Source organism: Saccopteryx leptura, chromosome 6 (genome assembly GCF_036850995.1).
Source record: "Saccopteryx leptura isolate mSacLep1 chromosome 6, mSacLep1_pri_phased_curated, whole genome shotgun sequence".
Lineage (NCBI taxonomy): Eukaryota > Metazoa > Chordata > Mammalia > Chiroptera > Emballonuridae > Saccopteryx > Saccopteryx leptura.
The window spans coordinates 44988517-45006494 of NC_089508.1; the positions used below are offsets into that span (position 1 = coordinate 44988517).

General features: G+C 48.7%; 1 protein-coding gene across 4 annotated transcripts in view; it reads right to left on the minus strand.

The window, feature by feature from the left end:
• Positions 1–16495: 16495 nt before the first annotated feature.
• The window catches only part of SAMD4A (sterile alpha motif domain containing 4A), a 215541-nt gene continuing 214058 nt past the window's right edge, over positions 16496–17978 (minus strand). For all 4 annotated transcript variants that reach the window (XM_066342344.1, XM_066342342.1, XM_066342345.1 and 1 more), the window contains one exon: positions 16496–17444. In XM_066342344.1, coding sequence (XP_066198441.1) covers positions 17416–17444 — 29 coding nt within the window. In that variant the 3' untranslated portion in view covers positions 16496–17415. The remainder of the gene's footprint in view (positions 17445–17978) is intronic.

Genomic DNA, 17978 nt, shown 5'->3' on the forward strand with positions numbered 1-17978 from the left:
AGCCAGTAGCTCCATTGGTTCGAGCTGGCCCTGGGCACTGAGGATAGTTCAGTTGGTCTGAGCACATAAGCCTCAGGTGCTAATGATAGCTCGGTACTTGAGCATCCGCCCCAGATGGGATTGCCAGATGGATCCTGGTTGGGGCAAATGCGGGAGTCTGCCTCACTATCTCCCCTCCGCTCACCTAAAAATAAAAAATAATTAAAAAAAAAGACATTATGGCAGTGGACACTGTGCCTGGCGCCCTTCCTGGAGTCCTGCAAGGACATGCTGACGCTGGTCTTGCGGCTTCCCTCATCCACTGTGCCCACACCCGCCAGGAGCGGCTTCCCAGGCCCCACCTTCACTTCCAGATCTAGTCCAGCTTCTTCCAGGGGCTGAGTGGGAGCCAGCTGGGCTTCCCCGACACCCAGAGCCCCAGTTCCGCTGGACAGTACAGGCCCTGCTGGGACTCGTGTCCCTCTCGACTTCCAGAGCCCTCCACGGCACATGACACAGATCTCCCCTGCTGACTCTTCTGTCCCTTGCCAGTGAAGGCGCTGTTGCCCACACAGGCCAGCCCCCTCAGAAGTAAGACTGCTGTGGCCTTGGCTCACCAGGGACCCCTTGATCCCAGTGGGGGACAGGGAAAAGGGAAAGGGAGCTTTGCCTGGGAGGAGGCTGCATGAGGGCCGCCAGACGCCAGGGTGTGCTCTTGCTGTCTCTCCTCAGAGACGGGTGCTGCTTAGCCGTCAGTCACCAGCCTGGCGGGCTCATCCCTGCAGACCCAGGGCATGGGGCAGATCTCCGGGGCTCCCGGATACAGTCTCTTCCTCTCAGGAGAGGCAGCTGTGTTCCCCTCTCAGGAGGGGCTACTGGGTTTGAAGGCCTTTTGACAGAGATCGCTTCTCTGCCTTCTTTTAGGTGCCTGGGAAGGCCAAGTGGTGACCCCCTAAGGCCTAGTCTGGCCGGAAGCTGCTGCTTACTGGCTGGCTGGACACTCTACCATTACAGCCGGGAAGCCTCCCCTGCCCCTCAGCCCCGGGGCTCCCGAGGTGTTCACTGGTGTGGCTCCTGCAAACCTGTCCGGTACCTGCCTAGTGAATCCTAGTCATGACTTTCGGGGCGTGTCGAGGAGGAGTCATGCCGTGGGAAGATGGCCTGGGCTCTGGTGTCAGGGGGCCCCAGGTTCCATCCCTGCCAATGTGGGGGTAGGGGGAGTCGGTTGGTACAACCATAACAGATAGAAGTTTGATGACTTCTCTGAACATCACAGACGCCCACCTGCACCATTAGACCCAGCAATTCCACTTGTGCAAAGGGACACGTGTACAAGGAGGTTCACTGCAGTGTGTTTGTAATAGCAGGAGACTGGCAGCAGCTCAATGCCCCTCAGTAGTGGGCAAGTTAAATGACCTGTGGTCATTCTGACAACAGTCTCAAAAAGAATGAGGCAGCTGTCTGCATTTACTGCTACGGAATGATCTTCAGTGATATTATTGAGCAAAAGAGGCAAGACTGAAGTATGCTGCCTTTTGGTTCCTACTCTTCGTGCTGTTTAAAAAGGACTCCTTTTGTATGCATAGAATATGTATGGGCAAGTTGCAAGAAACTAAAAGCCAAGGTTGTCCCTGGGGTGGTGACCTCGGGAGACAGTGGTGAGTGGGATATGTGTTTTTTCTGTAAAGTCTTTTGTGAAACTTGAGGTTTGTATCATTTGTATGTGTTTTAAAAAAATAAAGTATATTTAAGTAAAATTAAAATCTCTGGCATTCATGGGCTATGTGATTTTGGGCAAGCCACTTGTGAAATCAGAATCTAGATTTAAGTCACAGTGTTGGAAGGATGAGGACTAATGGATAAGAGCCTTGTGCAGGATGTGGACAGAAAGGGGAGTCAGTGAGTCCCACTTTCATGATCGTTTATGATTATGTTTAAGTTGTTAACCTCTGATCACTGGGGGTGGGGAGAACCACTCCATGCTAGAAGAGACAGTGGTTGGGGTGAACTTGAGTGCCTCAAGGGCCAGGACGGTCTCTTTCTCATCTTTGTCCCCTCTAGCCACCTCCACAGCCCACCCCCAGGCACAGCAAACTTAGGTTGATTTGGGTTGTGCTGCTTGCTCCAAGCTGCTTCCCCAGAGCAATTGTACGTGTAGCTGAGACGACACTGTCCACCAGAGGGCGTCAGCGGCTGCATTTCTTCTCTCATTTCTGGAGCCACTTCCTGGGCTGCCAGAATGTGACAGATTTGCCAGGGAAAATGTTTAAGGTGACCTTTTCCTCCTTGCTGTGGCCATTGTAAGTGTGAAACCTGGGGCATTCCTAGTCATCAAAGGTGCTGCAGGAACTGACATAACAACCCATGAGATGGGTATGTTTATGGGTGTCCATAAGTTCACACATGGTAGATATATACACGTGTATACATGCATGAGTGTGTGTGTGTGTGTGTGTGGCTGTGTATTCAGTATGTGTGGTATGCATGTACATGTATTAGCATTTGTGGTGTATGTGTAAGTGTGTGTGTGCTGGACCCTGTGTTATGAGTTCCAGGTCAGTTAGCCTCTGCCTGGACAGTGACTCTGCTGTCTGGACCGGCTTCTCTGCTCTGAGTCAGGCTGTAGGACCCTAACCTTTCATCCTTGGAGTGCTTTACATTCCCAGATCACTCCATCCTACCCTGGACCACTGCCTCTCACTGGTCCTGTTCCACCGTCATTTCTCACCTTCCCATGGCTTTATTAACAACTTCTCCCCAGACAGGAGAAGGAAGAAATTCCCAAGAGAATTCCACGTCCCAGATTCAAGTGCTATTCCCTGCAGGACAGCATCCTCCCACCTCTTCTGGCCGGGGCACCTAGTACGCAGTGTCTGTGCCCCTCTGGCTCCACCTCGCTACTCATAGCAGACACAGTGGGACTGGGGGACATTGTCTCTCAGCCGTCTCTCTGTGTCATTATCACAGGCACTCACAGCTCCTGACTCTTAGAGCTAGTCTCCATGCCTACAGGGAGAGATGTGGATTCTGAGCGGAACGGGGAAATGGTCTGTCTACAGGATGGATGCCTGGGTGTGCAGCGCTTCTAGGCTAGGTAGAATGCTGGAAATCGCCCCAAGTTCTGGCCTATTAGCTTATGACTCCTGCCATTGGCTGATGAGATGTGGCCTGGATGGTGCTTGAGGTTTGTAATATGATGCTAATGATACCAGCCACTAACACTCAAGATCATGTTCAATGGTGTCGGGCCTGTTAGATTCAGGGAGTACTGACATGCTGGGGCTGCCAAGAGTGTACAAGGTCCCTGTGACACTGAGAACAAAGAGTTCAGCAACATCCTGCATTGAGTCAGAGACCCTTATCAGAAGTTTATGTTTGAAATTCTCCACTGAGTAATACCCCCCCTGTAACTGCGCACGACCTCCCTAGCCAATGACTAACAGCCACATCAGCTTCTGTATGGCTTGCTCATCCTAGATAGCCACCCTATAAAAAGGAGCCATTTTAGAAGCTCGGAGCTGCAGTCCCTGTGCAGGTTTGGGGGGCTGCAGTCCCTGCGCAGTTTGTTGGCTGCGCAGGTTTGGGGGGCTGCAGTGCTCCAGTCTCTTTGGAGGCGTGGGTTGGCTGCAGTCCCTGTGCAGGTTTGGGGGGCTGCAGTCCCTGCGCAGTTTGTTGGCTGCGCAGGTTTGGTTGGCTGCAGTGCTCCAGTCTCTTTGGAGGCGTGGGTTGCCTGCAGTCCCTGTGCAGGTTTGGGGGGCTGCAGTGCTCCCTTGCATGGGTTGCCTGCAGTCCCTGTGCAGGTCTGCAATAAAACTTATAAAATTCACTTTGTGTCTGCTGTAGCCTGTCTCCTAGGATGTAACAGGGCCCTGTTCTGGGTATTAACCCTATTTCACAGGTGGGGAAACTGAGGCAAAGAGAAGCAAAATAATTTACCCAAGGACGCATGGTAAGCGGTATATCTGGGAACAGAACTCAGAAAACTGAGCTCTGAAGCCCTAGGGGGTTGAAGCCAGTTTACTCGGGCTGGCAGCACTTCAAGATACCTAGTAGGGAGGAACCCCATTTTAAAGGTGAAGGAAACTGGATTCCAGAATGGGCACAAAGCTTTCAATTTTCTACAGTCTTATCCAGAGTACTGGTCAAGGAAAGCCCCATTCAGAATAACTCTGGAATGCAAGCACCTGACAATGTGGGGCTGGGTGGGGGGCACAATTAGGGAGCAGAAGGCCCTTTCCTGCGCAGGGGCCAGGAACCCGTGGGCGATTTCTCTGAAGGTGCACCCGAGACCACAGGAAGCCGCGGCACCCTCGGTCTCTGCCGGCAGAGGCGGGAACAGCGCTCCCCGTGCGCTGCGGGGAGGGCGATAGCCGAAGCCGCCTCGCGCAGTGGAGGCGGGTGGGAAGCCGCCGCAGACGCTTCTGCTGCTCTCACACCTGTTCCTTTTTATTTCACTTTTTGAGTCAGTCCCTCAGGTGGTCAGGTTTGCTGGCTTCCTGCTGGCTCTCCACTGAACTCAGCCTTTGAATGGGAGACTGAGTCAGAGCTGCCTCAAACATGCCCTGAAGGCAAGAGCCATGGCTCATGAAAGCACCTTTCACAGCATGTATTTCCCTGCTTCTGGGGCTTTGAACCCAGAGTGATGCTCGGGTTGCAGCCCAGCTGGAAATGAAAGATAAAAGAAGCTGGCCTGCTCAGAGTCCAGTGGGAGCCCACAAAGGAGGCGAGTCTGACAAGATGAGGCCCCAGCGATTCCACAGGTGGGACAGGGGGTCACCAGGCCACCCAGGGCCCCATCTCATCTGATGACACCATTTCAAGCCCCTCCAGGCTTTGAGGGTCCGAAGAGAGGCAGCGAAGCCACATAGAGTGACCAGAGTTTGCCTTGTAATGGGACCAGGTTCCCCAGCAGTGAGGATGGACATTGGCCAGACAGGACCCTAGCACTTTACCCCCACCTGGGCACAGACAAGGTAGTGCTGCACTTCTCAGCTGCCTTTGAAGTCAGATGTGGCCTTGCCCCTTGCTTGGGTCAGTGACGTGTGAGCTCACTTGTGGAGGAAGCCATGCCCTTCTTTTCCTATAGTGGCAGCAGCTGTGCCAGCCCGGGTTCCAGTGATTTGAACGGAAGAGAGGCCCTAGCTGACCCATGATGGGCGTGCAGCCCAGAGAGAAATAAGTCTCTGTGGTTTAAAGCCAGTGCAATGTCGAAGATGTCTGTTAATACAGGGTAATCGAACTTATGCTGACAGATCCATGGATAATCAGATTGATGAACTCTAGCTAACCAAGCTGCTAGAGCTATTAGTCATCTCTGCTAAGCTATTAGTCATCCCAAGCAACAAAATTCATTAACCTAATTGAAGTACACATAATATTTAAAATGGAAGGCTTTGTGGTAGGCATTGCAAGCACCATTGCAAGCCAGCAGGGGGAGACATTTAGGAGGTGGCCCTGAGCCCGACTAAACCCCTTAGAGGATTTAGAGCCTGGCTTAGAGGATTTCGGGAGGAAGGACACCCAAGGACTGTGACAGGTCAGGTGCTTGTCCTCAGCTCTCTAATGAGTTGATGGAAACAGCTGTCTTTTACCCTTGTCTATCAAAGAGGCAGAAAAGCATGTAATACCATAAACAACTTCAACAGAATAGGAGAAGCAGGTCACCTTAATGTGTGGTTCTCACATTTGGATGCACATTAGAATCAAGTGAGAGCTTAAAATTCCCATGCCCAGGCCATGCCCAGATCAGCCTAGTCAGTCTCTCGGGTGGGCCAGCATCTGCAGCTTGTCAAGCTCCCCATGTGATCAGTGTGCGGCCAGGCTGAGAACCACAGCTATGTGGGCTCCTCTTCCTTCACTAGGGACATATTTTAGCCCATGTCCTGAGATCATTGTTATTTGTAGAATTCTACTGTCTGCATATATGAGCGGTGTCTCAGCTTGCAACAGATGTTGAGTAGAAAAGGCCTGGAGATTTACCACGGTTTCCTTAGTGGGCGTGCTCATATTGGCGGGGGTCTCAGAGCCTAAGAGAGCCAGTCGTGGGCCCCTCCTAGCAGGATTTCAGGGTGGACAGACTTGAATTTGAGCCTCTGTCCTGCCCCTCCCCGTAACAGTTCTGTTAACTTGGACAAGTTGCTTGATGTACGCAAGCCTCAGTTTCTCCATTTGCTTTTTTTTAAAAAAAGATTTTATTTACTTATTTTACAGAGAGAGGGGAGAGAGGGGTGGGAGGAATGAGAAATATCGACTCATAGCCTGACCAGGCGGTGGCGCAGTGGATAGAGCGTTGGACTGGGATGCAGAGGACCCAGGTTCGAGACCTCGAGGTCGCCAGATTGAGCACGGGCTCATCTGGTTTGAGCAAAAAGCCCACCAGTGCTTGAACCCAAGGTTACTGGCTCTAGCAAGGGGTTACTCGGTCTGCTGAAGGCCCGCAGTCAAGGCACGTGTGAGAAGGATCAATGAACAACTAAGGTGTTGCAATGCGCAATGAAGAACTAATGATTGATGCTTCTCGTCTCCTCCGCTCCTGTCTGTCTGCCCCTGTCTATCCCTCTCTCTCTCCTAAAAGAAAAAAAAAAAATTGACTCATAGCCGCTTTGCTTTAGTTGTTCATTGCTTGCTTGTTATATGTGCCTTGACCAGACAACCCCAGGGTTTTGAATTGGCGACCTCAGTGTTCCAGGTCGATGCTTGTGGGGCAGCTGTGTTAGGCTTGCTTGCTGGTTACCAGCTGCAAGTACGTTGCCTGATTGGTACGTGTGTGGCTGCACCACGTGTGTATGGCCTATGTAAGGCTATGGGTGCTTGTGCTCAGGGAGATGGGGACTGTGGATTGCCTGCCCGCCACTGTGAGGGGCCGTTTTTGCTGTTTGTCTGAGAGGTGGTTTCCCCCACCTGTGTGCTTATCCGTTGTTGTGAGACTTTATTAAGCAGAACGGCCCAACGCTTTCAAGCTCTGCAGTTTTCCTACCATCTGCCCGAATCTAGCGTGGACCTGCCTGGCCTCCGCCACCGGCATTACTACGCTCTATCCACTGAGCCACCAGAGGTCAAGCAGCAAAGTGGGGATAATCTTAACACCAACTTTAGTCTCTTAACACAATAGTCTCTGCATCATGGCTAGTTATTTATTCTCTCTCCCAGGTGACTTGTGTTGAATGATGATGCATACATTCCAGCTGCTGCCCCTGCCTCCAGCCCACTGCTCCCCCCTGAATAGGACCCCAGCTCCCAGTGTCCCAGGCCAGAAAGGTGGCAGGCATTCTGGACTCTTGAATCTCTCCCTCAATCCCCATGTCCAGTCCAACATTAACCATGATTATGCTGCCCCCTAATAATCTGGTAGAGCTGGCCAGTCCTCCCCATCCTCACTGTCACTGCCTCGAGTCTGTGGGCTGTCTAGGTGGCCGCTCCAGCCCCCACGGCTCTCTGCCCGCTCCACTTCGCCTGTCCTCTACCCCTGTCACAAAACGAAGACAGAGTGATCCTTCTAAAATACAGACCCCCCCATCAGATATACAAGCACATTTTATTTTATTTTTTTGTGACAGAGACAGAGAGAGGGACAGATAGGGACAGACAGGAAGAGAGAGAGATGAGAAGCATTAATTCTTTGTTGTGGCACCTAAGTTGTTCATTAATGGCTTTCTCATATGTGCCTCGACCAGGGACTACAGCAGACGGAGTAACCCCTTAGTTAGCAACCTTGGACTTCAAGCCAGCAACCTTGGGCTTCAAGCCAGAGACCTTTGGGCTCAAGCCAGCGACCATGGGGTCATGTCTATGATCCCAAGCTCAAGCCAGCGACCCTGCACTCAAGCTGGAGAGCCCGTGCTCAAGCCAGTGACCTCAGGGTTTCGAACCTGGGTCCTCCATGTCCCAGTCCCATGTTCTATCCCAGGGGTTGGGAACCTATGGCTCATGAGCCAGATGTGGCTCTTTTGATTTGTCTGCATCTGGCTCGCAGACAAATCTTTAATAAAAAAAATAATGTTAAAAATATAAAACATTCTCATGTATTACAATCCAGTCATTTCATGGTTCATGGTTGCGGGTGGCTGGAGCCAATCACAGCTGTCCTCCGGGACAACACCAAATTTTTATTGGATAAAGCATAATGTACATAGGTCATTGTATGGCTCTCACGGAATTACATTTTAAAATATGTGGCATTCATGGCTCTCTCAGCCAAAAAGTTTTCCAACCCCTGCTCTATCCACTGCGCCACCGTCTGGTCAGGCAGATATTAAAGCAAATTTTAAAGTTATAATAATTCAGACAGTGGGGGAGCTGGTGCAAACATATCATTGGAAAGAAAAGTAAGAATTCCAGTAATAAACCCAAACACATGTAGGAAGCTGGTATATTACAGGGGTGGCTTTTCAAATCAATCAGTGGAGGAAAGATAGATTGGTCAATAAATAGCATAGGCACAACTGAGTAGCCATCTTCCATAGAAATAAAATTGTATCTACACCTCATACTTTACACAAGGATTGTTTCAAAGATAAAAATGAAAAAAAGTGAATCAATAAAGGTACGAGGGAAAAATCTAGTATGTCAAAGTGAAGAGGACCTTTAGAAATATGATTCAAAATCCAGAAGCCCAAAAAGAAAAGATCAAGAAAGTAAAAAAAGAAAAAGAAAGAAAAAATTCTCTATGGCAATAATTACCAAAGGCAAAATCAAAAGACCAATTGGAAAAAAGTATTTGTAATTCCTATCACAGAGCAAAGGTTAATTTCCACTATATACAAAGAACTTCTAAAAATTATCAGATAAAGACCAACAACCCAATAGTAAAACAGGCAAATATATGGACAGAGCATTCAAAGGAAATTATCAATGATTATTAAGCATATAAAAAAATGTTCAACTTCACTCAAGTAACGGAAATGCAACTTAAAAGGACATGCATTATTTTTCAACTATTAGATCGAAAAACACTTAAAAACTGGTGATGCAGGAATTGCTGAGAGTTTAAGAAATAAAGCATTTTGCTGGGAGTGTAAATCCATGGAATGCAACCTGGGAAAATTTGGCAAAAATGCCAAATAATGCCTGTGACGGTTAGTTTCCTTTGTCAACTTGAGACGGCCGAGTGCCGTTATTTAGCCAAGCACGAATCTAGGCTCTGCTGCGCACGAGTGCAGCAGCCCCGATTCTCTCTCCTGCCCCCTACGGACACCCTGACCCCTGGGCTCCTGTCATTCAGGCTGAGAGACTAAAAGGACCGCCCCAGGGTGCCCGAGGGTCTCTCAGTTTTTCTCCGGTGGACACAGGGATAGAGCCTTCCCTGTAGCTGGACTTCATCTACCGTTTCCAGGAGGAACATGGTGCTGTGCATTGCAAGATGTCCTCTGTTTCAGTGCCCGCTCCTCGGGAAATCCTGTGGTAGGACGAAGACGGCAAACCTGCGGCCTGCCCCCTTCATTCTTTTCCGGGGAGATGGTTGGATATGAACACTCGGAAGCACATCTTGACAAATGCCGTGAACTGCGGGTGAATGAGAGCGAGGTGGAGTAGGTTAGGCGCGGACGCCATCTGGACCCCAGCCCAGCAACGGGGGACAGCAGGAGGGCACGTGCTCTCGAATTCGGCAACGGGCGAGGGAAAGGATGTGTCGGGTACGTGAGTCATTTTTCTCATCCACGATTTTCTGTCTTGGCACAGATGCCATCTTGGATGAGTAACAGGGTCATCGGTCAGTGCTGAAAGGGTTGCAGTCAGGTACAGGTACAGGAAAGACACATTTAGCTTTTTCCTCAGTGAGCAGGTCTGGGGTAAGCATGAGAGAGCACAGTGGTGAGGTCGGACTGGGCAGATTTGATTTGGGGGTTTTATAGGTTCATCTGACTTCACTCGGAGCCGGTTAGCACTTTACGACTTGGAAGACTGAAAGTATCTCCCAAGGACACGGGTGCAAAGAGACGCCCAGTCCCGATTGTGGTCCCCACCGTGGGGTTTGACTGGCACGCCTCAGCCGTCTCGAGTGCCAGCAGGTCTGGTGGGACCATTTCACTCACCAAAGCTCTGATTTTGTTTCTCCTGGATTGGATTAAAAAAAATAAAACCAAAAAAAAAAAAAAAAAGACTGTGGAACACACTATTTGAAAACATGCACTCTGAGTCAAGCATAAACACAAAGCTGTCTTTTTATAAAGTCTGAGCTTTATAAGGTTGCCAAAATGTTTCTCTGTTGGTTTTCAAAATTGAAGTAGAAACCACTTAAGAGTGAAAAAATATTCCGTGGAGGAAATTCTCAGACATTGAATTCCCAGGTTTACATCACAGAGAGCCCAGTGTCTGCGCAGCAGAGCCTCGGGGCGAGGCTGGTTGGAGGGGGCCCTGAGCCCGGGTGACGCCTGCGAGGACACAAGGGAAGACCTCTTGGTCCCAGGGAGTTCCTGCGCGGCCACTGAGATGTCATGCTTGTTTTGCCAGTTTCCCAGCCACCCACACTTCCTCCTTCACATGCCCGCGTCCCCACTGTGTAGACAGACACACAGAGAGGACACTCTCTGCTCAGTCCATCTGGGCCAGCGACTGAGAGTGTGACGACCATGGTGTCCGGGTGGCAGTGGAAACAGTGCTCTTTCGCTTGACCCATTTCCAAAGACTCCAGGTTCAGACTCTCCCTTCTCATCCCAGCCCCGCTAGCTGGACCCTCCTCTTCTTTCCCTTCTCCCAGGTCCCCTCTCTCCAGTCTTGTCATTTTATCTCTTAGGCATGACAAGTGAACACAGAAAGCACTCGCCATTGTTGGGCCGACTTCTGGGCTTTCCTCAGACCAGAAGGTCACCTCTCTACCACGCTGAGGGCACCGTTGGCCTGGGGGAGGGGGGATGTTGGCATCAGGAGTTTCATCATCTCATCCTGAGGGCAATTTCCCAGGCTGACTTTGCAGGCTGGCCCTACGGCTTAGGAATCTAAAACTTTATAGCAATTTAATAGAATAGCTTTGTCTGTTAAATCTAGTAGAGTGTTGGAGGCTTATAATTTTTTTTTTCTTTTTATTGTATTTTACAAAAGATTTGGAGCAGGCGTCCCCAAACTACAGCCCGCGGGCCACATGTGGCCCCCTGAAGCCATTTATCCAGCCCCTGCCGCACTTCCGGAAGGGGCACCTCTTTCATTGGTGGTCAGTGAGAGGAGCACTGTATTTGGCAGCCCTCCAACCGTCTGAGGGACAGTGAACTGGCCCCCTGTGTAAAAAGTTTGGGGACCCCTGATTTGGAGTATGTGGATTGGAAATAACAGCCACCTCCACAAGTGGGACTCCCAGATGGTTTGAGGAGTACGGAGTGAGCTGGGGCATCCCAGAGTGACTCTTGAGGAGCCAGAGGCTGAAGTGCCCAGAGGAGGGTGGCTTTCCAGGACGGGGATGTGTGGATGGAAGATAGAAAGTGGGAGCGCTTGCAGAAGCCAGTGGACGGTACCTGTGAGACTGTGCTGGAGTGTGGTGTGCTAGCATCGCCTAGCGGGCGAGGGGAAATGGACCAGGTATGGGCCACCCTGACCCACATCTTTCGAGAGGAGGATTCGGTTCTGGTTCTGGGTGAAATTTTCACTGCCCCCAAACCCTCTTCTCCAGCTCTGGGGACAATAGGGCTTGAGCTAATTGGGAATCAGGGCCACCAGTAGATGTAGTGGCTGTTGAAGTGACCAAACCAAGGTACACTCACAAGTTTGGATTCTCCTCTTTCTCATTAGGCTGGAGAGCCCTAGTGAAGAGAACCCACCTGTGCCCCCTTCGGGCCTTCCGACTCAAACCCGCTGCAGCCTCTTCCAAGCCAGTGCGCTGTACCGGTGGCGGAACCATCCCTCTTTAATAAATGGAGTTCAATCTCTTTGGAGGAGGAGGGGACTGTTAGGGGAGTCCTAACGTCTTTACTATATGAGTAACCTCTTCTCCAGGGGTGCACATTCAGTTACAAAGCTCGCTGGCAAAGTGCTACAGCTTTGTTGATAGAAATTGCTAACTGACCCCGTTCCAGGCATCATGCTGAGCCCTTTATGTTCCGTTTCCTTTAATATCACAACTCACACATTTCCTCTCATTCCAAGCATTTCTAAAAGTGAGGCTGGGCTTTTCTCTCACACACTCTCCCTCCTTCCCTTTAGCATTCATTCTCTGAGTCACACACTGAGTACAGCTCATTTGGGTTATAAGAATTTAACCTTAGGAAGCATTTCATTTAACATCTCAGCTTACGAGGCATCTATGTTTCTAGGGACCATTTTGAGTTTTTATACACCTCTTGAGCAGCTTGAACTGAATGAGAAGGGAGTCGCCATGTGGTCATTGTCACAATGTCGAGCTGTGGTTGCCTCAAAAAAAATCTCGAATTACTAGATTTTGGTGGCAATAATCCCTATAGCATATGTTTTCTTTTGTCTTTATTTTTTTGGGGGGGGTGATTAGAGGCTTAATTACATATACCTCGAGTAAAAATAGGCCAAAGTTAAACCAAACTCAAGGCTCAGAGAGGTTAAGTACCTTGCCCAACATCACACAGCCAGTGGATGCTAGAGCCAAAATTCAAATCCAGGTTAGTGTCTAGCCATACATTTAACTGACATCATTTAGAATTTATATTGATAGATTTTCTATATCGTACTGGGATTAGCGGCATTAAAACGAGATTCATACTATGTGCAGTTCAAACGCCATGGCTCCACAGAGGTTGCTCCTGGTGCCATGGTTCAGGGGTGAAATATGATTTCAAAGGCAATGAGGGTGGAGAGCAAGTTATAAACAAGTATCAGCTGAGGGTTAGAGTCGGGAACCGAGAAACATGCCCCTTAGGCAGGCAATGCATTTATTAGCTACTCTGGGCACAGACCAAACTGCATACATTTTTATACCTCTCTCCTTACCTTTATGTTAAAAAAAAAATAGTTCATAGTTGAAGACACAGTTTATGTACAATTGTCAGGTAGGAACAGTTTACAGGAATGTCATGCTCATTCTTCCTTGCTGGCTCATTTCTAAGATTCAGTTCTTGTTTTCTAATCAATCATATTGACAAAAAGAAAAAAAAAAAACGAAACACACACACCAGTGTTACAAAACCTTGTATTAATCATTTCCCTTCACTTTCAATAACGTTGATATGAAATATAGCCATGATTCTTAGTTACATGGGAGGAAATGAGTAATAAATACATTGTAGCAAGTTTAAACCACAAGGGTGTTTCACTGGTAACAACATTTGAAAACTGTACACTTGCAAAGAACAGCATCTTCAAACATTAGTATATCTGTGATAAGTAAAGCTTTTACATGTAACAAACATGCTATTTCCATATATGACAAATTTTAAAAATATGCATTGCTCGGCAACATGAACTAGGCAAAAATAGTTCTTTGTTCACTAACTTTATACAGGAAAACAGGACAAAAGGCATGCATGTACAATAGGGATGCCTGCACGGGGCATGCAACAGAAGAAAGCTTTTTAAAAGTCAGCTTACATTAGGCATAAATACATGAGGGTTATATATTAATAAGGGAGGAAGTCTTCTGTTTGACACTATTAACATTCCTGTTTTCTTCCTATTCCTCCCAGAGGAATACACATTCACCTTTAAGTAAAGATAAAGGAATTACAAAAAAATAAAACTCACTTTGCAAACATCTCAGATGACTTGTAAAAAAAAAAAAAATCAACATTAGTGTTATCACAGCCCCATGTGCAAATTATCCTTCTGCAGGTCCGTCTTGTAACGGGCACACCCGAGCGCCTTGGTCAGGCTGCTTCTGGGCACTAAGCCGGAGCGGCCTGCTCAGACCTCCCCAGGGGCCCGCGAGACCAGGGCCGGCGCGTCCTCCCTCGCTGCCCTGCAGGTTGCATGCCTATGCATTCAGCCCAGCTCAGCCCCCGCTCTGGCTGAGGTCCTAACTCTACCTGGGAGTGCGCATCTACAAACCTTGCCCCGGCAGTAGCTACAAGAGGTGCAGAAGAACAAAAGACCCCCCCCCCCCAAGAAGGCTCCCATTCCATAAAAGGCAACCAAGTGACACCTCAAAAGAAAACCTCGTTTCCCTCAGTGTCTCTTCAAACAAATGGGAGATGGAGGGGTGGACGGCGAGCTGTTGCTCCAATCCTGAGTACCTAAAAGGGACCATTAATACCCAGGATTTGAGAGCTTGGTGCAAAGAGCTGCCTTTGGCAGGCAGACCCAGCAACGTCCATTTTACTTGCTGGCCCTCGGTTAAAAAGTGAAACTCAAAAAGCATGTGGAAAAATAATATATATATATATATCAGCAGCAATGTTTCATTTCTTGTACACAGTTCATGTGTGTCTTCCTATTGTTTCTGGTAAGAAACCACTATGAATAAAAAGCACCAATAAAACATCATACATGATAACAAGATTGTAGAATATCACTGTCCCTGGGACAATGGAGAGATGCCAAATACACACTGCTTAAATCAGAACAAGGTAGGGGGGGGACAGAGAGTGAAATAGAGTTTACTCTGAGATTTTTAATGTTTACTAATATAAAACAGTTGCATTTTGGGGGGTCAATGGGTAAATACAAAAAAAGGCACTGCCGCGTATTACTAAATATCCGACTTCACAGCCTTATGCATGCAACTGTTTGATTCTTTTATAAATAAAATTCTTTTGCTTTAGGATTTTTAAATTGAGCTCTATGCCTGCAGTCAACACAGGACTCAAAACAAGGTGGGGATAGGCTCCTACAACTGATCAGAACACTTTCAACTTAAAAAAAAAACAACAACTTAAAACACTAAGAGCAAAACACAACTGAGTAGATAAATCTATACACAGTCAATGAAAAATAAGCTTTTCTTTTTTTTTTCCTTAAAAAAGAATCATGTTGTTATTAATAACAGACTTTATCATGGTTACCAGCCATAGCAAGTTAATAAGTAACATATCCAAAATAATATCTCTAATAATCAGATAACCATTGTTTCTCTATTCAGTGAAGGAATAAATAGAAATTCAGATTTGCAAATACTTTAAGGTCTTCCTTTTAAAGGACTCATGCTAACGTGATTGTGTTCACAATCTCTTTTCTGAACAACCGCAGTCTTTTCCGGATAGATGTGTTTTGCAGCAGATTTGAATGCTTCTCATTTCTCCACAACGTGTGTTGTACCATCGACTTCCGCCTCTTTAGCATTCAGAAACCACGTTCACAAACCCTCTGGTCTTACCTTTGGCCTTCAACGTTTTTTTTACCTATTTTTCCTGCCTTACCTGGGGTTGTTCATCTCAACACATGCCCCAAGTTACTCTAAGCTTATTTAGAAAAGGGATGTGGAGGATGTAATGGCACTTGGTTTAAAAAAAAAAATCAACTAAAAAGTGCTGCCTCTTTCTGCACACGGATTTGCATCTTTAGAATGTAGTCACCCGAGGAGAGTTTTCTTTTTTTAAACATAGGATTTTGTAGGTTCAAGCCTTCTTTCATTTGTTAAAGGCTCTCTCTACAGTTAAGATGCCCTCACCCTTTCAGACCTTCCAGGGACATTAAGAACTTTATTACAACATCTAAGGCCACTCAAGACCGTGCTGGGTGTACATTTTTAATCTTGAAGGTTATAGAAAGGTGTTTAGATTTCATTAAGGCCTTTAATAAAATCTATATTTACTTCATTAACTATTGTGGTTTTTTTCTTTTAAATAACTATAAGCAAGTGCAGTGATTTTCATAGCCTGATCTTTTTCATTTTGACCCTGGCATCACAAAAAAAAAAAAAAAAAAAGAAAGAAGGCATCAGATTCACCCACTTAGCCGGCCTCCTAGCATGTCCCGGATGTCGTCTCTGGATGAGCATTCACACCCCCGTTCACACAACCCACTATCCAGTGCACGCACAGCCCCTCTGTGACTCCCTCTGATACCCTCCCCTGAATCGGATTCTGGGATGGAGTCTTTCTTGCCCTTATTAAGACATAGAGCTATTACTTGGTGGTAGCGGGGTTTGTTACCCTCTCACCAGGTAAAGCATGGCTTCCTCCCCCTTCTGCGTGGAGGGGTAAATCAGCCAACAACACAGCAAATCCCCAGATGAAGAGCACTGGACAGAGCGTGGTTTCCATTGTGCACTTGACCTTTCCCACATCTCTCACTGCCCACCGGGGACGGTGGCGCCAGGCCGGGCCTGGCCATACACCTCGCCTCAGCTCCCTCTGCTACTTGCGGACTGACCGTCTCTACACTGTCGCTGGGCCTTGCTCCCCGCCTCTTCCTCCTCAGCCAGAACCAGCCAAGAGGATGCAGCCCCAGGCTCAGGCCCTGGGAAGAAAGCGCTGCCAGTGGCGTTTTGAGCTCATTATCTGGGTATTAAGGCCTCTTGCAAGGGGAAAAAAAAAAAGTTCATCTTTGCCTATTTTCCTCCAGTGGGACTTGCACCACCTGAGCGTGTAACCAGGGACAGGGTGGGTCCCATGGTGGGGCAGGAGGCCTCTGGGTGAGAAGCAAATCCAGCACAGAAAGAGGCCGCGTTCCTCTCAAACCTCCCCTTGCAGCCTCCAGAGCGCTCTGCCTATGCCAGCCACATCCTTGTCCTTCGCACCCACCGAGACGCTCCCCACACCCACCCGGGAGCGCCAGCCAGCTCGGCCTACGTGACCGCATCCATCTTCCCGAGAAGCAGAGCCGGACAGCCATCTTAAAAGACAACCCTGCTGCTAGTATGTATAAAAACAGAGGGGGAAAAGAATGAATCCATATCAACACATCCTTTACAAAAACCATAGTATGAAGAGAAGTTCTAGCCAAACTCTTTACACGGTATGTACCCTTTAAAACTGTTATGTAAACAATACACAAATCAAAGTTGATCTGAAATTTTGTTGGAGGGCATCTCTCCCTTCATGCCCCCGTCGCCACATAGCCTCTCTTGTGGCTCGATTCCAAGCAGGGGCCTCAGGGAAATCCAATGGGGGCGGGGGGGGGGGAGGGGGGGGCAGAAAAGCACGAGCCGCCATCTTGCTTTGGTCACATGGATCCATGACTTCCTCCCAGGGCCAGACTGTGAAGGCAGGCTCTGGGGGAGGGCTCTCAGGCTGGGGCTTCTGCCTCCCTCCTGCGTCTCTCATCTGATTCATGGCAGTATCTTTCTTTCCCCCCCTTTCATCCCCGATGCCACTTGTATTCCCCCCCACCCCTCCACCCCAGTCCCATGTTTCCTTAGAGACCCCCTCCCCACCCCACACACCAAGCCATCCCATGACAGAGACAAATGACAGAATAACCAGTCCCGGGTCTACTGATATGTTTACAAGGATGACCTACGCTCTCACAAAATCAAAATGGGAGAGGGACCGGGGAAAAAAAAGGCTGCAAAGTATCTTGGAGGATGCTGTGCAACCCTGAAGATGGCTGACACCGGACCCGCAGCAGTCGATTTCACGGCCAGCGCGGTCACTCTCATCTTCAGCGTTAGATGGTGGAGGTCCGGTCAACCCCGTCTGGAGAGGAAGCATACAACGGGCACCGGTGAGCAAAGCAGTTGCATTCATGTCCGCCTAGTCCCACACCGGGTATGTTGGGCCTCCCTGTCTCCGAGGACAGATAAGGGCTTCATTCATTCACATACCCACCCGCTCAACCTCTGGGAAAGAGCTATTTTGCCTGTAACCATAATGGGCTGGGGGCCGAGATGTAAAGACCTAATGCTCGTCCCCTAGGTGCTCACCTCCCAGTCGGAACACAGATATGTAAACCCATGAGGACATGTGAGCGGTGACTGCTCTAATGGGGGTGTGTGCCAGCACAGCAGGAACAGGGAAGAAGGAGTGTTTAAGTCACCCTTGGAAATCAGGGACAGTTTCCCAGAGACAGGAAATGACTTCTGCAGATGGTGCTGTGGAAGAAAGCTACCATACAGCTCATATAGAAGCATGATGTTGGTCATCAGCAGTGGGGCTGGGGGCACGGTGGAGGTTCGGGATGAAGGACAGGGGGACAGAGGAGCGGCGGACTTGTGTAACTCTCCTCCCTGT